Consider the following 21615-nt stretch of genomic DNA (forward strand, 5'->3'; position numbering starts at 1 on the left):
TCGGGCAATGTGGAAACAGTTCACTTTAGTTACCCAAGACTTGACATTGAGGATTGGACAAACATTCCATGCACACAAGTTTCATTTTGGTTTTATTCATGAATTTGAATTTTCTTTCAAGTATGGAAGACATTTCACAAAACAGATCGTGTTTTACTTCAAGTATCATTGACAGTTGAGTTGTCCATGTTCTCTTATTCTCCCACCATGCAGTTCAAGTTCAAAGCTTAAACACACTGAGCAGGAAATAGATATCGGTACAGCACATACAGTATGTCAATGATAAACACACTGGTCATTGATTGTCTTAGTGTTAGATTTATCTGAAATACTGTTTTCCCCTAAATAGTCATATCAGTCATATGTGTCAAGGTGTGCAGAGAACACCTTTGTTATTCCACAAAAAATATGAAATTCTTAACCATCAACAGAATATATCCAAGAGAAACAGTGGTTATGGTATGAAATATTCTTAGTATCAAGGCATCTGGATATAAACAGAGGGATACTCAGCTTGTCATCAAGAGGCACTACCTCCCAGGATACCATTTGGCTTCTAACCATATAACAAAATACAACTGAATGATAATGCCAGATCAGGAACACACAATGGAACAATAAAAAAAATTATAATCATGCCCAGCATTGGTAAGTTATAGTTAAAATGACTGGTAGACTACCCCTGTGTTAAGCTTTAGTTCAACACTGACTGCATTAAGACAACACTGTCAGCATAGATTCATTTGGTCCAGTCTTCATACTGAGGTACTGTATGGTAACAGTGGTCCCAGTTCAACTCAATAAAGCTAAAAGAGAGCCAGTCTAAAACTAAACATAAATACAATTACATCTCAACCATGCATGCTTTGATAGCATTGATAACAGCTACAACTTCATTATTTGTATCAAGTATTAACTAAATTCAGTTCAAACCAAAACATAAATAAGAGATCTAGAAATCATAAATTAGACTTTTTGTAAATTGCATTCTAGTCAATGGCCCAATACTCTACAAGAGGGACCAAATGACAAAGTGTTCCCTCTCCTCTGCATACATTTCTCTCTACCCACAGCAAGCAGTAGACAGCAAATACCCAGTGAGGCAAAGAGAAATACAACTGCCTTGAAAAGGGCATGCAAAAATGATACGCCTTTCCATCTGTGATTTAGAGAAGGTTGATTCCCATAAATAAATGTAGTTATTAACGGTTGTCAGCTGAGAGGAATGTTAGGAGTCTGTAGTGTTACAGTGTGTATCCAGAACATAAAAACACTGGTGTGGAATTTAGTTATGATACAAAAAATAAAAGATGTACAGCAAAATTTGACCTTCTAGATCAAAGACTTTGAACTTTGTTAAGAAACAAAAATAGACATTTGATTAAAACAAGCTAAAATCTAAGTGGTACACACAAAAACAGATCCTGTATGTTATCAAAGTGCAAGAACTAAAGAAGACTATGAGGCAATGCAACACTGTTGGTGAGCAGATGAACTGAATATCTAGTCAGAAACCATGTGTCCATCCACAGAGACTGCTGACAAACCGCTTCATAAGGCACTGAAAGTGTCCATGACTGTCTGAAGGTCCAGAACTCCATCCCAGCTCTGTGGGTGCTCAGAGGAGATTTCTCTTGCCAGTAGATTTCAACATGTGCTGCCCAAACTACAGGATGGGAAAAGAGATAGGAGCAAATGAGTTTCCAAAAGTATCAAATATTAGATCAGATACCTTTATAAACCAAAAAGGTTTGTCATGCTTGCACTTCTCTTACCAGGGGGGTCTCTGGGCGTGGTTTCACTACAGGGGCTGGGGTTTTCAACCGGGGCTGCCTTACCTAGAGGACAGAAAAAAGTAAGCAACTGACAACCCAGACACACATCTTTGTTGTTGCACTATCATACAGTGTAGATGGAAAATGATAAGGCCCAAAATGAGGATTCCTAACAGAGAGTAATGTAGTATCCGTGTTGCTCTTACCAGGGGAATCTCTACTTTCTTGTTGGTCTTGTGGAATTCAGAACAGAAAGGTTTCAGTTCAGAGGCTGGGAAGTCAAAATCCTTGTCCTCACTGCTGTTGTGGCGATAGCGATGTGCGAACTTGCGCTTCAGGGCATTAGCGATGAGAGACGCAGCGTCTGTGGGCTCTCTTGGTTTAGCTTGGCTCTCCTCTGGCCGGCTGGACAGGAACACACAAGGAGTACGGGAAAATCAGTACAGGTTTCAGTTAGTAAAACAAGAGAGTTGTGTCCATCTTCTGTAATGTAAAAGTCAGACAATGAACATGGTGCCTACCTCTTGGCGGGGCGCAGCTTGACTTTGCCGATGTCTTTGAGCACATCCAGCATATTGGGAACCTCTGCCTGCTTGGGCCCCTTGTGCAGCAGTGTCTGGCCCTCAGTCTTCTTCCCACGGCGCTCCTGGATGAGGTCAATGACTGAGAAGCTCTGTTGGAGCCCCATGAGTGGGGGTGGAGGAGGGGGAGGCGGCGGAGGGACGCAGGGTGGAGGAGGGCCGCCTGGGGCGGGAGGACCTCCTGGGGATAAGAAATGTACAGATTAGTCTGACAATTATTCCATGAAAAGCTGCCATCTTCAGGCAGATATAGGTCATTACAGTGGAAAAAATTGAACTCTTACCCAACAAATGAAGGGGCTAAATTACAGTTCTCTGTTTTGAGGATTCTTCTTTACCGTTTAGTGTGTGTGTGTGTGTGTGTGTGTGTGTGTGTGTGTGTGTGTGTGTGTGTGTGTGTGTGTGTGTGTGTGTGTGTGTGTGTGTGTGTGTGTGTGTGTGTGTGTTCTGAGGTCTCTCTCTCGTACCTGGTGTCAGTGTGTTCTGCACCTGGGTCAGTACTATCTGTGCGATCTGGGCTCTGAGTTTAGCCAGCTCGGTCTCTAGAGCACTGATCTTTTGGATGGCCTCATTGTTGCTGCAGGTCTGAACCTGGGGCTCCGGCTCAGCCTTGTGCATCCTGGGTAATGACCTCCGCCTGGGCAAAGATTGTTGTTTGGGCTGAGGCTGGTGAGAACGAAACATGAGCCCTGACGGTGCCTCTGACCTGTAACGATGGTATACAAGCGCCATATTAGAAAGCAGGAAAGATTCATGGAGTAATACACACATGGAAAGTTAACAAACGCAAAGGAACTCCCTAATAAGCACAGTGTGGGTCAAACAGGGGCAGCATCACAGCTTTTAAGAGCAGCGTCACGGCATTTAAGAGCAGCATCACGGCTTAAGGGTGCCTGTGCTAACGCCCTCTTTTCTTACCTCAGTCTCCCAAATCCAAACGAGTCATTTTTCTCCTCCTCGTCGATCCAGCAGACATCAGCCAGAGAGGCCAGCAGTCCATTCTGTCTCCCAGCGCTATTCAGGACACTACTGTCCTCAGTGTAAGGATCGAGCTGAGACACAGGGCAGCCATGTTAATTAATACACCTAAACATTCTGTCCTATTTAACCACGTGAGGTATTCTCTTTTCATGACTCAAACTTCATTCACACTACTTGGAAACCTACCCTGACAGACATTTGATTGGCTACGGTTGACTTTTAGAAATAGAGCACGACAGCAACTGAAGAAAGCCATTTTGATGCCGTCTGTCAACAACCCGTCGAGGTCCATTCTTAATTACGCAGTCTGTCAACAACCCGTCGAGGTCCATTCTTAATTACGCAGTCTGTCAACAACCTGTCGAGGTCTATTCGTATGCTGTCTGTCAACATGAGCGTAAAGTCATAGAAAAAGATAAGAAAAAGACAGTAGATACCTTTCAGAGGACAGTCCAAGGGGACCAGTGTTTCACCTATATTTATTTAGCAGCGGTGATCTAACTATATCTACACACACTGAGTATACAAAACATTAAGAACACCTCTTTCCACGATAGCTTTCACCTGGTCAGTCTACGACCCCCTACTGACATCACCTGTTAAACCCACTTCATTCAGTGTAGATGAAGGGGAGGAGACATGTTAAAGAAGGATTTTTAGGCCAATCAATTTTTAAGACAATCGAGGCATGGATTGTGTTTGTGTGCCATTCAGAGGGTGAATGTGGAAGACAAAAGATTTAAGTGACTTTGAACGGGGTATGGTAGATGTCAGGCGCATCGATTTGAGTGTGTCAAGAACTGCAACGCTGCTGGGTTTTTCACACTCAACAGTTTCCCGTGTGTTTCAAGAATGGTCCACTAATCAAAGGACATCAAGCCAACTTGACAAGTATAGGAAGCATTGGAGTCAACATAGGCCAGCATCCCTGTGGAACGCTTGGCACCTTGTAGCGTCCATGCTTCGATGAATTGCCGCTGTTCTGAGGGTGAATGGGCAAGACAAAAGAATGAAGTGCCTTTGAACGGCATGGTAGGTGTCAGGCGCACTGGTTTGAGTGTCAAGAACTGCAACGCTGCTGGGAATTGAGGCAAAATGTTTTGTACAGTAATCCATCTACCTCAAGTTATTTCAGCCACACCCATTGCTGACAGGTGTATAAAATAAAGCACACAGCCATGCAATCGCCATAGACAAACATTGGTAGTGGAATGGACTTACTGAAGAGCTCAGGGACTTTCAACAGGGCACCTCATAGGGTGCCACCTTTCCAACAAGTCAGTTCATTACATTTCTGCCCTGGTCAAGCGCTGTCAATGTGAAGTGCAACCATCTAGGACAAACAACGGCTTAGCCGCAAAGTGGTAGGCCACACAAGCTCACAGAACGGGATCACCAAGTACTCAAGCATGTAAAAATCGTCTGTCCTCTGTTGCAAAACTCACTACAGAGTTCCAAACTGCCCCAGGAAGCAACGTCAACACAATAAGAGTTCGTAGGGAGCTTCATGAAATGGGTGTGCATGGCCGAGCAGCCGCACACCAGCCTAAGATCACCATGTGCAATGCCAAGTGCTGGACTCTGAAGCAGGGAAACACATTCTCTGGAATGATGAATCCTGCTTCACAATCTGGAAGTGTGACAGACAAATCTGGGTTTGGCGGATGCCAGGAGAACGCTACCTGCGCCAATACATCGTGCCAACTGGAAAGTTTGGTGGAGGAGGAATAATGGTCTGGGGCTGTTTTTCACAGTTCGGGCTCCTTAGTTCCATTGAAGGGAAATCTTAAAGCTACAGCATACAATGACATTCTAGACAATTCTGTGCTTCCAACTTTATGGAAACAGTTTGTGGAAGGCCCTTTCCTGTTTCAGCATGACAATGCTCCCGTGCACAAAGCGGGGTCCATACAGAAATGGTTTGTCGAGATTGGTGTGGAAGAACTTGACTGGCCTGCACAGAGCTCTGACCTCAAGCCCATCAAACAACTTTGGGATGAATTAGAACACTAACTGCGAGCCAGGCCCAACCTCACTAATGCTCTTGTGGCTGAATGGAAGCAAGTCTCTGCAGCAATGTTCCAACATCTAGTGGAAAGCCTTCCCAGAAGAGTGGAGGCTGTTATAGCAGCAAATGGGGGGGACATTAGTCAACAGTACAAAGTTACTGTTGTAGGTTGCCTGATGAGCTGACCTAAAACAGACATACTGCATTCCTCACAGAAAGGAAGGACAGCTAAAGGGAGGGAGAGAGGAAAAAAAGAGAAAACAGTAATGACAGGAAAGACAAATGTAAAGACTGAGCAGGGCAATGATAACATGGCAATCTAAATTAACTGTTGTGTTCTGTGTAACTGGAACTTTCTAATGCAAAAAAATACTAATTGGATCAGACTTCAAATCTAAACATTAAAAAGGCACCTCAATATTTGATTACCAATGAGGAGCAACATAGCCTAACTTCCCTAAACATTAAATCAGCACCTAGGTCCATGTTATCAGTCTCATGACGTTTTCTATTCTGTTTAGTGTTGAAGCATCAAAACAAATGAACAAGCTGGCAAACACTCTTGATGAGGGTGACTTGACCATTAGATCAGAATACATCAGGACATGAGAACACCAAGATAACGTGACACTTGAGCACAAGGTAAAGAGCAGTGACACAGAAACAGTGACACAGAAACAGTGACAGACACGGAAACAAAGTCACATGGAAACAATGTCCCACACAGATCATACTCTGTCAAAGTATGGGGGCAGACATGTTGTATGCCTGCCTGCCTCTGTCGCAGAAACAGTTTTACCTGAAAATGGACCCTGTGGCATGGTTTAAGGGGAAGATTGGTGGCTATTCTTCTCACAATACTCCTTGAGGAGCCATACGCCTTGCCTGAAAAGCCAAAGGCCTGTCAAAATAAACACACAGGTCTATGGTTAAGTACTAGAATCAAGATAATCGGTACATAACAATTAAATCATGCCTTATAAAAGACAGTATAGTAGAAGTGCAGTATACTGGAAATGCCATGAGGACATGGATTGGATACTATTGTGATCTCAAGACGCTTCAACTATGTCTTCAGTCCTCCTCTACTTCTGGGTATACTGTAGTTGCTACACCGTCTGATAAGTGACAGTTGAGATGACAGATATCTGGTTACCCTAAAGGCCGGCACATTGCGATATGGAGTGGTTTCATCTTACCGTCCAAATGCATTGCATGCAGCCGGCAATACATTTGGACTGGTGAGGTAACCTAAAACATTATCCATTCAGGCTGCATTGGCTTCGATTTCCTCCTTAACTTTATTTAATGTCGAAAAGCTGTAATTTTATTTGTATATAATTTTTTTAAATAGAAAAATACGCATACCTTTATGAAAACACCATTTCCCACCACCATGCTAAATTGGCTAAATGCTAATCCTGGATGTTGTGTATTGCGTTCAGCCAGTCAGGTTGAAACTATTAGCGGCATCGCATTAGCGAAAACTAAAACTGTACTCAGGGCAGACCTGGCTGTAGCTAAATATGTTTGAATCGCTTAGGGAACAATTTTAGCAAACTAAGCCTTTTCCTAATTTTAACATAAGTCTCCTAACCTGCCACATTAATTATCCTAACCTGCTACATAATTTCTTCTAATCTGCTAAGAAAAGTCACTTCTGCTAGTCAAAACCGGCAGCCCCCCCATTAGTGAAAATCTTGGTTTTCACTAATGCCATACAGCACTGCCTTAGGTTAAGGGTGAAAAAACAGACTGATGCAACCTGATTGGCTGAACGTGATACACAACATCCAGGATTAGCATTTAGCCACTACCATGCTGGTGGTACACATGTCCTGTTTTTCTCCGCTTTCCCCATTAAAGTTCAGGAGGAAATCAAAGCCTATGCAGCCTGAATGAAGAATGATTTTAGTCCGAAACGGTTCACAAGGGATATGAATGTATTGCCGGTGCATACAATGCGTTTGGATGGTAAAATTAAAACGACTCAATATCGCCATCTGCCAGCCTTTAGGCAAATAATATCTGGTCTGATCATGACTGTACTCCATGGTATGGGAAAAATGAAAGTACTTACCAGGTCCATTTCTATCCTTGGACTTTCTTTACTCATTTTATCGATGTGTTTTCAAAGCAGCAGTTGTACACAAGAAAGCATCTTCTTTGTGAGGTAGTCTGGGGGAAACAACAGAAAGACAAACAGGGGTAGAAATACTTGTAGTTATTCATACTATACGGAACAAAAACAAACTCAACATGTAAAGGGTTGGTCCCATGTTTCATGAGCTGAAATAAAAGATCCCAGAAATGTTCCATATGCAAAAAAAGCGTATTTCTCTAAAATTGAGCACAATTTCGTTTACATCCCTGTTAGTGAGCATTTCTCCTTTGCCAAGATAATCCATCCAACTGACAGTTGTGGCATATCAAGAAGCTTATTAAACAGCATGATCATTACACGGGTGCACCTTGTTTTGGGGACAAGAAAAGGCCACTAAAATCTGAAAACATTTTTCACACAACGCCACAGATGTCTCAAGTTGAGGGAGCGTGCAATTGGCATGCAGACTGCAGGAATGTCCACCAGAGCTGTTGCCTGAGAATTAAATGTTCATTTCTACCATAAGCTGCCTCAGTTGTTTTAGAGAATTTGGCAGTACATCCAACTGGCCACACAACCATACCAGCCCAGGACCTCCACATCCGGCTTCTTCACCTGCGGGATTGTCTGAGACCAGCCACCAGACAGCTGATGAAAATGTGAGTTTGCGCAACAAACATTTCTGCACAAACTGTCATGAACCGTCTCAGGGAAGTTTATCTGCGTGCTCGTCGTCCTCACTAGGGTCTTGACCTGACTGGAGTTTGGCGTCATTACTGAATTCAGTGGACGAGCGGTTCGCTTATGTCAAATGCCCCATGGTGGTAGTGGGGTTAAGGTATGGGCAGGCATAAGTTACAGACAACAAACACAATTGCATCTTAAATCGATGGCAATTTGAACGTACAGCGATATCGTGATAAGATCCTGAGGCCCATTGTCGTGCAATTCATCCGCCACCATCACCTCATGTTTCAGCATGATAATGCATGGCCCCATGCCACAAGAATCTGTACACAATTCCTGGAAGCTGAAAAAGTCCCAGTTATTCCATGGCCTGCAAACTCACCAGATATGTCACCCATAGAGAATGTTTGGGAAGCTCTGGATCGACGTGTACGACAGCGCGTTCCAGTTCCCCCCAATATCCAGCACCTTCACACAGCCATTGAAGAGGAGTCGGACAACATTGCAATCAACAACCTGATCAACTCTATGCCAAGAAGATTTGTCTCGCATGAGGCAAATGGTGGTCACACCAGATACTGACTGGTTTTCTAAGCCACACCCCTACTTAAAAAGAAGAATCCCTAGAATATGTATTTCAATGGACTGATTTCCTCATATGAACTGTAACTCAGTACCATCTTTGAAATTGTTGCATGTTGCGTTTATACTTTGTTCAGTGTATATATGGTGAAGTTGAGTTCTCAGCTAGTTTTATTCCCTGCCTTTTTAGGGACCCCGTCTGAAAGCTCTCAAGGACCCCCCTATGGTCCCAAGCACCCTGGTTGAGAATCAATGAGCAATTTGATTTGAGAGTTCAGGTTCTTAAACATGTTCGCTCTCAAACTTTTGGCATCCTTCTGCCTTCTCCCTACAGTTTTCAGCCATTAGCGTCGCCCATGACTACCTCATGTTAACTACAACCCTGACACTGTGTTTTAACGTTTAGAAACGTCAGTGGTGAAAAGTACCTAAGTAGAAATTATTTAAAGTACAACTTAAGTCGTTTTTTTGGGCTATTTGAAAACTTCTAATTTTACTACACTACTTTCCTACAGAAAATAATGTTTTAACTCCATACATTTCGCCTGACACCCAAAAGTACATTTTTAATGATTAGCAGGACAGGAAAAAAGACAAATTCACACTCAAGCGAGCATTCCTGGTCATCCCTACACAGTGAAATCAATGGTGTACATTTAAACTCTGACGGTTTTAAAAGTACACTATTTTCAGTGAACCTATGAATCCCACTGAACTGGCGTTAAAATAACACTTTTTAAAAAGTGTTAAAGATTTAACTCTGTTGCAGTGTTCCCCATTCAACTCTTAGTGTTCAAATGAACTTCTTCAAATGAACTCTATTGTAGAGTAATGCGCAACCCCTACAGTGTAAAACAGAACATTTCATTTAGAGTAAACTCGACTCACTCTGCTTAGTGCTGACGCTGTTACACTTTCTCAGTGTAAGAAACGAACACCTGAGGGGTTACAGTAAATACTCTTTGGGTGTTGACTGTATGAGTGTTCACTGTGTGGTGCAAAGCATCATTTGCAGATTTCCCAGGGTTCCTTTTCTTTGAGTTAATTTTTATTACCACCCATGACTATATTTGTTAGTGACAGAGACATGGTTAAAGGCCTGTGGCTTTCACCAAGTGAGTACCTAGGTGAATGCTATCATTAAAATTAAACTCTGACAATACACACATCATAAGGCTTTCATCTGATGGCCTAGTTTTACCCTAACACAGTGGTGTTAGGAAACTCCTGGTTTACAGACCACATCATGCCTACAAGTCACAATATCCTGGCTTGCAAAGTTATATGTATTTCCTTTAAGAATCATGCAAGCGTTAGGATATCCAACAGTTTGAATTTTTATTCACTCATAACCTGCATTCAGAATGACGGTCAGAGTTAGGAAATTGATAAGAAGACTACCTAAGCCATTTAAACTGGAACCACCATTTCAGTAAGGGGTGCAATAAATCTAACTAACTGATTGGATTAGTTTAAAACAATTTATGTTATGTTTGTGTGGTATAAGTTTAATAAATTAATCAATGTACATGCAAAAGCATTAAAACAATCTTTAAAAAAATAAACCTACTTGCAGTTGGGAAATATGATAATGATGGGTGTGATTGATGGGACTGTTTTACTATCCAATGTGTAAAACCGCTTCTACCCCCAAGCCATAAGACTGCTGGACAATTAATCAAATGGCCACCCAAACTATTTGCATTGACACCCCCTTTGTTTTTACACTGCTGCTACTCACTGTTTATTATCTATGCATAGTCACTTTACCTCCACCTACATGTACAAATTACCTCAATTAAGCTTTACCCCCGCACAATGACTCCGTACACCCTGTAAATAGCCTCATTGTTATTTTATTGTGCTACATTTTTCTTTAGTAAATATTTTCTTAACTATATTTTCTTAAAACCTCATTGTTGGTTAATGGGCTTGTAAGTAAGCCTTAAAAACGGTAAGGTCTATTACACCTGTTGTATTCAGCGCATGTGACAAATAATATTTTATAACTCTGGTTATTAACACCAACACTGAGGGTTCTAATACACCATTGAGTGTAAATTTCACTCTTAGAGTGAATTGGATCCTGAATTAACACTAGAAATGTTACACTGAAAAATCAACACTTGCCAATTTGCTGTGTACTGAAAAATCAACACTTGCCAATTTTCTGTGTACTGCCACTGATCTGGCAGACTTAAACATAATTTACAAACAAAGCATTTGTGTTCGAGTGTTGGAGTGTGCCCCTGGCTATCCGTAGAAACAAATTAAATAGATAATGTCCTTGATATAGGCCAATTTAAATGATGACCCCAATTAGTTGACTGTTCGATTGTTCGGTCAATAGGCGGTTGGTCAACCAAGATTTATTTTTTTGAGCAGTAGCAAAGAAATAAATATAAATATATTTTGGGCTCACATATAGGACTATGCATTATCCCTAATATTCATATGGGAGTTTTGAATGTTTTAACTCCATACATTTCCATACAAAAGTACATTTTTAATGATTAGCAGGACAGGAAAAAAGACAAATTCACACTCATCAAGCGAGCAACTGGCCCCGTGTGGCTCAGTTGGTAGAGCATGGCGCTTGCAACGCCAGGGTTGTGGGTTCGCTTCCCACGGGGGGCCAGTACAATAAATAAATAAAAATATGAATGTATGTACTTGTAAGTCGCTCTGGATAAGAGCGTCTGCTAAATGACTTAAATGTAAATTAATGAATCATCACCTTTGAAATCGCGGTCCATTTCGTTGTGTTAGGCTTTGAAACAGCCACAATGACCATGTTTCCACTCAGTTTCAACCTACTGATTAACTTCTTTCTTCAAACTAATCCATCACAGTGATGTGAGTTTTAAAAGAACATACTGTTTTGACGATAAGTGTTTGATGTGATTTTTGATTGCATTTGCATTGAATCCAGAGTGGTTAGAGGGACAATAGAGCCCTGAGTACCAGGCCATTAGTGACCTGATGATAGTTTATGAGTTGGGTACCACTAACATGTCCAGAGTGCATGAGGAGATTACCTTGAGTCAACAGTCATAGAATTTTACTGTGGTCATGAAGCATGACTGCCGGAGCGGCAGAATAGTTGATTTTATTAAAGCACATAGGGTGTTGATGTGAGATGTCAAAACCATGACTAGAGAGAGACTCAACGAATACAGCAAAGAGCTGCTGTTTTTATGAGTAAGTCCATGTTTAAGTTGTTATTCAGCACTGTAAATACTTTATTCAGCAGTTGTCTAGGCCATTAAATGCACGTTCTCCCTACTTCCAAATATTAGCCAAACAGCATTGAGCTGAGCTCAACGGTGGTTTGTCCTGGCGCAGCAAACCAGCCCCCAAGGGATGCCAGTTTGGATTTGGCTTCACACCAATCAAATCACATTCTAAAGCTGGGTGGACACTGCACGACTTTCAAAATCCTATCATCACTGAGCGTCTCCCATTAAACATCCTACAAGATACTTCACTTGGCTGTGAAGATTTTCGATACCATGCTGTCTCACAAAATCTATCATGTGATTTGATTTAACGTAGCTCTACGAGCTGTGGCTACCAAACCTGTTTGAAAATATAGGGCTGTCTGGGACTGCTCAAAGACGAGATCCATAGCCCTCAGATTGCATCTTTGACCCTCTCACATTAAAAGAGCGTCGGTGACGGCCACATGACCTGAATAGGCAAAGACATGGGGATTTTGTCTCCAATCTCAAAAACTTGTCTGAGACAGCTAAATCGTGGCCAAAATGGTATAGTGTATACCCGGCTTTCGCAAAATGTCATCATTGTCAGACAAACGTGTCTGTTTCTGGTCTGCTTCTGTTGATGAACCTGCAGTAGCTAGCATGCTAAAACTGCACTTTCCTAAACCATGGATGGAGATATGGATTTGGATCGTTGTTTTGACTTAATTCTCTGTACAGGCCAATGATTCTGAACTAACCATAAATGCATATATTGTGCCTAGAAGTAACCTAGTAGGCTCACGTTAACTAGCTAGCGAATTTATCTGGTTCATTTTTGCACATGAGGGGAAGTTAGCTAAAATGCTTACTAGTCTAGGTAGCCTATAAAAAACAAAAAGCATACTGTATGACAGAGCCATAGACCGTTTTGCCAACATGAAAGAGAAGAGGTTGGTATTGGCGTTCAACTAGTCTACAAGTTGGGTCAAGTAAAAAAACATGTTTAATTGCGCATGCAACACACACGATTTTTAGCAACTGATTGGACTAAATAGTTTTTTTGTATTTTTAAGTTTGTTTTCATTGTATTAAACTAAGCATATATAGCCTTGTTGATGTTTAATTTGAAATTGTGCTGGAATAGTGGAGGCAGTGCTCCTGTTGTCTTTTGCTGACTTGCAGTAACTCTGTGGGTTCTAAATCAGTAGTTGGTTAGTAAACTGTTGAAAACATTTAACTTGCTTGACCATGCTGCAGGTTTGTTGCATGCAATATTTGCTTTGTGGATGTCACTGGACAGATCATGCTCTCCGGTTTTGTGACGAAACAAACATATGTGTAGTTGAATTTATTCGGCCAGTGTGTGGCTTGTCTTGTTGTTGTCACGGGCTTATTGTATTATATTATGGTGGCGTAGGTCCTTATGATTCCAAAACCATAAAGCGACGCCTGTAAATAATGTTCAGATTGAGCGTCGGGGCTCTTACCAAAACTCTCCCTTACAGAAGACGCCTTCATCCAACGACATGTGTAATGTAATGGAACAGAGTCACGATCGGGCTAGTGTTACGTTAGACAACTCACCGGCCTCTCTGACTTGCAAACTACTGCTAGCAAGTTGCTGTGTGTGACTAAGCCTGGCCTGGCTTAAGTTTGGGACGAAAGCCATACATTTCTGGAAATATCCACTACGTGACGAAAAACTTAACTAGGTTTTGAACCATTGAATCTCCTGACATATCCCTCTATGAGTCTTTTGTAACTAAGCAAGCATAGTTATGTTAGTTGGTTGGCTAACTAAACTAACAAGTTACTGTAACGTTAGATAGCTATCGAAACTTCTTGTTAACCAAGGCGTTTTGAACGTAGACAGTTAACGAGTCTAGCGAAAGGTAAGTCATAGCAAAGTTTGTGGAGTGAATTTGATTAATAAAAAATACTTACGAGACTGACTTTGTCGACGTCCAGGGAAAATGTGTGTTTCCCAAATCTCCACTCTAGTCTTGAGTAACCGCGTTCCTGGCGGAGTGAGTGGGCGGGATAAAATATTTATTTCTTGACGTATGGGTTGGTGGATAATTTTAATGAACCAATGGGCATTGAGACATTGTTTAGACTGGGCTTGTACTATAACTCTATGATACTATTATTGGTTGATTATAATAAATAACAGGCACACTGACCAACTGGAGTTCTTGTCATAAAGGACGCGGACCCAAGGTCTTGGTTTACAGACAGCAAGTAACAAAATGTCAAGTAACATCAATTCCTTGTCTGTAGTTTACTGTCACTGTCTTTTTTTGTGTGAACAATTTGGTAAATACAATACATTCATTAGTAAATTAACCACAACAGTAATCAAGGTCGTGACTATTTGTTCCAGTACTGTATTTGTATTTATTATTTAATCAGGGAAAACCCATTGAGACAAGGGTGCCCAGATCACAGTAATACAACAATCAAATACAATGTGAAACAAAACAGCAATGTAAAATAATATGAAAGAAAAACTGTTACATTCCTCAGATACTAGGTCCTCAATCAACACTTTAAATTTCCCGAGCAGCACCAGAACATCCAATTGTAAGGAGTTTTGTAAATTGTTCCAGCAGTGAGGTGCATTAAAACCAGGGCAATAGGCATGGGTGGACCTGGGTGCACACACTGGGGAGCCAGGCCCATCCAATCAGATTGAGCAAAAAGTAATAATATTAATACATCACTTGCTTTGGCAGTGTTAACATATGTTTCCCATGCCAATAAAGCCCCGTCAATTGAATATATACAGTGGGGAGAACAAGTATTTGATACACTGCCGATTTTGCAGGTTTTCCTACTTACAAAGCATGTAGAGGTCTGTAATTTTTATCATAGGTACACTTCAACTGTGAGAGACGGAATCTAAAACAAAAATCCAGAAAAACACATTGTATGACTTTTAAGTAATTCATTTGTATTTTATTGCATGACATTAGTATTTGATCACCTACCAACCAGTAAGAATTCCGTCTCTCACAGACCTGTTAGTTTTTCTTTAAGAAGCCCTCCTGTTCTCCACTCATTACCTGTATTAACTGCACCTGTTTGAACTCGTTACCTGTATAAAAGACACCTGTCCACACACTCAATCAAACAGACTCCAACCTCTCCACAATGGCCAAGACCAGAGAGCTGTGTAAGGACACCAGGGATAAAATTGTAGACCTGCACAAGGCTGGGATGGGCTACAGGACAATAGGCAAGCAGCTTGGTGAGAAGGCAACAACTGTTGGCGCAATTATTAGAAAATGGAAGAAGTTCAAGATGACGGTCAATCACCCTCGGTTTGGGGCTCCATGCAAGATCTCACCTCGTGAGGCATCAATGATCATGAGGAAGGTGAGGGATCAGCCCAGAACTACACGGCAGGACCTGGTCAAGGACCTGAAGAGAGTTGGGACCACAGTCTCAAAGAAAACCATTAGTAACACACTACGCCGTCATGGATTAAAATCCTGCAGCGCACGCAAGGTCCCCCTGCTCAAGCCAGCACATGTCCAGGCCCGTCTGAAGTTTGCCAATGACCATCTGGATGATCCAGAGGAGGAATGGGAGAAGGTCATGTGGTCTGATGAGACAAAAATTGAGCTTTTTGGTCTAAACTCCACTCGCCGTGTTTGGAGGAAGAAGAAGGATGAGTACAACCCCAAGAACACCATCCCAACCGTGAAGCATGGAGGTGGAAACATCATTCTTTGGGGATGCTTTTCTGCAAAGGGGACAGGACGACTGCACCGTATTGAGGAGAGGATGGATGGGGCCATGTATCGCGAGATCTTGGCCAACAACCTACTTCCCTCAGTAAGAGCGTTGAAGATGGGTCGTGGCTGGGTCTTCCAGCATGACAACAACCCGAAACACACAGCCAGGGCAACTAAGGAGTGGCTCCGTAAGAAGCATCTCAAGGTCCTGGAGTGGCCAGCCAGTGTCCAGACCTGAACCCAATAGAAAATCTTTGGAGGGAGCTGAAAGTCCGTATTGCCCAGCGACAGCCCCGAAACCTGAAGGATCTGGAGAAGGTGGAGTGGGCCAAAATCCCTGCTGCAGTGTGTGCAAACCTGGTCAAGAACTACAGGAAACGTATGATCTCTGTAATTGCAAACAAAGGTTTCTGTACCAAATATTAAGTTCTGCTTTTCTGATGTATCAAATACTTATGTCATGCAATAAAATGCTAATTAATTACTTAAAAATCATACAATGTGATTTTCTGGATTTTTGATTTTTTTAGATTCCGTCTCTCACAGTTGAAGTGTACATATGATAAAAATTACAGACCTCTACATGCTTTGTAAGTAGGAAAACCTGCAAAATCGACAGTGTATCAAATACTTGTTCTCCCCACTGTATATATATATATATATATATATACACACTGAACAAAAATATAAACGCAACATGCAACAATTTTACTGAGTTACAGTTCATATAAGGAAATCAGTCAATTTAAATGAATAAATTAGGCCCTAATCTAAGGATTTCACATGACTGGGAATACAGATATGCATCGGTTGGTCACAGATACCTTAAAATAGAAGTAGGGGATTGGATCAGAAAACCAGTCAGTATCTGGTGTGACCACCATTTGCCTCATGCAGCGCGACACATCTCCTTCGCATAGAGTTCCTCAGGCTGTTGATTGTGGCCTGTGGAATGTTGTCCTACTCCTATTCAATGGTTGTGCAAAGTTGTTGGATATTGGCGAAAACTGAAACACGTTGTCGTACATGTTGATCCAGATCATCCCAAACATGCTCAATGGGTGACATGTCTGGTGAGTATGCAGGCCAGAACTGGGAAATTTTCAGAATTGTGTACAGTTCCTTGCGGCATGGGACCGTATATTACCATGATTTGAACTTGTTTTGATGCAAACTTGTTTTTGCATGGATTCTGTGAGGCGGTTAGCGTTTAACAGCTAGGACCGCAATTTCTTGTCCCCGATTCCCGCTTAACTGACAGGTTAAAGTCTGCTTGAAATAGCCGCTAACCTAGCTAAGCTGCTAACGTTAGCCATCAAGCTAACAAAGTTAGTTCCAGATGAGTTTTCCAATGGAACCCTCTTTGTCTGGAGAATAAATGAACGGTTCCAGCACTGTAGGAGCTGTATCTACTACGCTTTGTTTCAGGACAAACTGGATCACTCAGAGTTCCAATGCGGCACATGATTGCTTGTCGAGGATTATAGGCTTGAGGTCGCTTCCTTGATCACGCAGGTCGCCAGCCTACATAAGAAACTTGGGAAAACGCAGAGTGGAATATTTACCTTTTCTACGCCGGTGGCTAGATGGCGTTTGCGCATTTTGGATTCATCTCCATCTTGTCATTTGTTGTTATTCGACTGGCCGGTATTGCCCGCAGTTCTTTTGCCCGGGGAGCCATCTCCTGCCTCTCCTCCCCCAGCTGATAGCAGAGTCGAAGGAGCACAGCAAGAGGAGCATGGCATCAACGATGGTCGCAAATCACGAGCCATGGAAGCCGAAGATAGTGGCCTCCCGCAAAGCAGTCTACACTCCCAACGAGAGGCCTGGAGCGGATACAAACAACGAATAGTTTTGCTGCCCTGGAGCCTGATCTTCCTGCACCTTCGTCGCTGAGGGTACCAGTGTCTGAGGCTGCTGTGCCTACTCCTAATCCTTCCCCTACGATTTAGAAGTCGACGGGAGTGGGCGGATGTCCTCGTCCTTCTCGCCAGCCATGATTTTGGGCAGCTCCATGGTAAGAAATGTGACTGTTCCTGGTGCAAAAACAATGTCCTATCTCGGAGCTCAATTAAATAACATTACTAAGCTGCTCCCGAATGTCCTACGTCAGGAAATGGACATTGATTCTATCGCAGTCCATGTGGGTTTTAATGACATTATGAAGGGCAGCTCTGAACAGTTGAAACTGAATTTCAAAGAGCTGATTGACTCTCCGCTACACACTAATAAAAGACCCACCATATCGTGGCTCTGTGCCCCCTCTGAATCGTGGCATTGAACGCTTTAGCAAGATTATTTTCTTCACAACTGGCTACGTGATTATTGCAGCTCAATGGGTGTAACTTGTTTTGACAATTTTGATACCTTTTGGAAACAAAACATGTTTTATAAGGAGGATGGGATCCACCCAAATCATTTGGGTTCCTGGATCCTTTCACAGCATTATAAGGTTGCTGTGGTATCCCAGGAGGTCTACCCCGGGGGATGGTAATAGAGGGGAGGTACGTGAGGTGACGTTGGCTCCCTCTGCTGGGAATACGGGAGCTGGGCACCCCGACATGGACAGCTAAGTGGAGGTAGTTAGAGGAAAGTGCCAACCAGCAGTGGAGGCTAAATATGGTGGAGGATGCGGACAACTCAATAGATTTGGGTGCCGTGGGGTCGAGTGTGCAGAGATTACCATGGAGGAGCTGGTGGCTCAGTTCATCCTCAGCCAGCAGAAGAAACAGGCTCTCCAGGAGCAAGCACTGGAGGAGCAGCACCAACAAAACCGCAGACTGGTAGCGGAGGTAGCCCAGCTGAAGGTTGGGACGGCTCAGGAGTCTGGCCCGAATCAGTTCTTGGTTCAGTTAAGGGAGGAAGATGACGTGGAGTCGTATCTGTGCACCTTCGAGAGGACGGCACAGCGGGAAGGATGGCCCAAGCCTGAGTGGGCCAGGCTGTTGGCACCCTACCTCTCTGGGAAGGCCCAGAAGGCCTACTTTGATTTGAACACTGACCAGGCTGCAAATTATGAGGGACTCAAACAGGAGATACTAAGCCGTTATGGGTTCAATCTCACACGCCGTGCACAACTGGTCCATGACTGGGCCTTTGACCCCACCCTGTCCCTCCGTGCGCAGATGAGCGACCTGGTGCAGCTGACCAAGGGCTGGCTACTGACGGGAAATACCGTCCCTCGCGATGCTCGACAAACTCATCCTGGATAAATACCTTCGGGCCCTGCCCTACGAGATGAAGAAGACGGTGAGCATGCAGAACCCCCAGAGCCTGGAGGAATTGTTGACAGCGGTGGAAATTCACAACAACACCCAGGACCTGTTGAGAGGGCCCCTAGCGGAGAGAGGAGACGCGGCGAGGGGGCCGACCAACACAAAGAGAGGCGAGGAGCTGAAGGGGGTCCGGACGGAACCAGCCGAGGCTGTGAAGCGGGAGGGTGGCCCAAACCGATGATGCCGGCGGCTGCTGGACCCCGATCAGAGACGCTGCTATGAGTGCGGTGAGCCGGTGCACCTCACGTGGAGCTGTCCCGGCCAGTAGGAGGCCATGCAGGGTAGCCTAGTGGTTAGATCGCTGGACTAGTAAACGAAAGGTTGCAAGTTCAAATCCCCAAACTGACAAGGTACAAATCTGTCGTTCTGCCCCTGAACAGGCAGTTAACCCACTGTTCCTAGGCCGTCATTGAAAATAAGAATTTGTTCTTAACTTCACTAGGGTAGGGGGCAGCATTCGGAATTTTGGATGAAATGCATGCCCAAATTAAACTGCCTGCTTCTCGGGCCCAGAAGATATGATATGAAGTTTCCAAAACTGTTAAAATAGTGTCTATGAGTATAACATAACTGATTTGGCAGGCGAAAACCTGAGAATAAGTTGCACGTCGTGCATAAGGGGATTACCTCAGGATACCGGGTGGCGTAATCCATGATTACCAGGATGTATTGGTGTCCCCTCGCAGTCTTCACCAACGGTTCCTCAGAAGAGTTGCACCCCTTCTGAAAAACCTACACTCGATCCCTCCGATGTCAACAACTACAGACCAGTATCCCTTCTTTCTTTTCTCTCCAAAACTCTTGAACGTGTCGTCCTTGGCCAGCTCTCCTGCTATCTCTCTCAGAATCACCTTCTTGATCCAAATCAGTCAGGTTTCAAGACTAGTCATTCAACTGAGACTGCTCTTCTCTGTATCACGGAGGCGCTCCGCACTGCTAAAGCTAACTCTCTCTCCTCTGCTCTCATCCTTCTAGACCTATCGGCTGCCTTCGATACTGTGAACCATCAGATCCTCCTCTCCACCCTCTCCGAGTTGGGCATCTCCGGCGCGGCCCACGCTTGGATTGCGTCCTACCTGACAGGTCGCTCCTACCAGGTGGCGTGGCGAGAATCTGTCTCCTCACCACGTGCTCTCACCACTGGTGTCCCCCAGGGCTCTGTTCTAGGCCCCCTCCTATTCTCGCTATACACCAAGTCACTTGGCTCTGTCATAACCTCACATGGTCTCTCCTATCATTGCTATGCAGACGACACACAATTAATCTTCTCCTTTCCCTCCTTCTGATGACCAGGTGGCAAATCGCATCTCTGCATGTCTGGCAGACATATCAGTGTGGATGACGGATCACCACCTCAAGCTGAACCTCGGCAAGACGGAGCTGCTCTTCCTCCCGGGGAAGGACTGCCCGTTCCATGATCTCGCCATCACGGTTGACAACTCCATTGTGTCCTCCTCCCAGAGCGCTAAGAACCTTGGCGTGATCCTGGACAACACCCTGTCGTTCTCAACTAACATCAAGGCGGTGGCCCGTTCCTGTAGGTTCATGCTCTACAACATCCGCAGAGTACGACCCTGCCTCACACAGGAAGCGGCGCAGGTCCTAATCCAGGCACTTGTCACCTCCCGTCTGGATTACTGCAACTCGCTGTTGGCTGGGCTCCCTGCCTGTGCCATTAAACCCCTACAACTCATCCAGAACGCCGCAGCCCGTCTGGTGTTCAACCTTCCCAAGTTCTCTCACGTCACCCCGCTCCTCCGCTCTCTCCACTGGCTTCCAGTTGAAGCTCGCATCCGCTACAAGACCATGGTGCTTGCCTACGGAGCTGTGAGGGGAACGGCACCTCAGTACCTTCAGGCTCTGATCAGGCCCTACACCCAAACAAGGGCACTGCGTTCATCCACCTCTGGTCTGCTCGCCTCCCTACCACTGAGGAAGTACAGTTCCCGCTCAGCCCAGTCAAAACTGTTCGCTGCTCTGGCACCCCAATGGTGGAACAAACTCCCTCACGACGCCAGGACAGCGGAGTCAATCACCACCTTCCGGAGACACCTGAAACCCCACCTCTTTAAGGAATACCTAGGATAGGATAAAGCAATATTTCTGACCCCCCCCCCCCCCCTTAAAAGATTTAGATGCACTATTGTAAAGTGGCTGTTCCACTGGATGTCATAAGGTGAATGCACCAATTTTGTAAGTCGCTCTGGATAAGAGCGTCTGCTAAATGACTTAAATGAAATGAAATGATGAATAATCGATTCAGGAAGTATTTTTTGTTTTTGTTTTGTTGTTTTCTATTCAATGCCATTACAGTATCCATTGACTTAGGACTCAAATTGCAGTTTCTATGCCTTCCACTGGATGTAAACAGTCGTTAGAAATTGTTTCAGGCTTGTATTCTGAAAAATGAAGAAGTAGGAGCAGTCTGAATGAGTGGACGCTAAAGTGTCACAGAGCTTTTTCATGCGCACGACCGAGAGAGTGTTTTTCTTGTTTACCTTTTAAATTGACAACGTTATTGTCCGGTTAAAATATTATCGATTATTTAGGCTAAAAACAACCTGAGGTTTGAATATAAACATCGTTTGACATGTTTCTATGAACTTTACGGATACAATTTGGATTTTTTTGTCTTCCTGTTTTGACTGCGTTTGAGCCTGTGGATTACTGAAGAAAACG

The 21615-nt window shown here is 43.7% G+C and overlaps 1 protein-coding gene across 1 annotated transcript; it reads right to left on the minus strand.

Annotated features, from left to right (window-relative positions):
- Positions 1–75: 75 nt before the first annotated feature.
- LOC129823132 (mitochondrial fission regulator 1-like) lies at positions 76–13955 on the minus strand. The gene is made up of 9 exons (XM_055881902.1): positions 13866–13955; positions 7426–7523; positions 6145–6246; positions 3275–3408; positions 2824–3062; positions 2297–2537; positions 1982–2180; positions 1776–1838; positions 76–1666 (listed from the first exon to the last, which is right to left on the minus strand). Exons 2-9 carry the CDS (start codon positions 7459–7461, stop codon positions 1619–1621), a joined length of 1062 nt encoding a protein of 353 aa, XP_055737877.1. The 5' UTR covers positions 7462–7523; positions 13866–13955; the 3' UTR covers positions 76–1618.
- Positions 13956–21615: the final 7660 nt, after the last annotated feature.

The sequence above is a fragment of the Salvelinus fontinalis genome, chromosome 25 (assembly GCF_029448725.1).
Source record: "Salvelinus fontinalis isolate EN_2023a chromosome 25, ASM2944872v1, whole genome shotgun sequence".
Lineage (NCBI taxonomy): Eukaryota > Metazoa > Chordata > Actinopteri > Salmoniformes > Salmonidae > Salvelinus > Salvelinus fontinalis.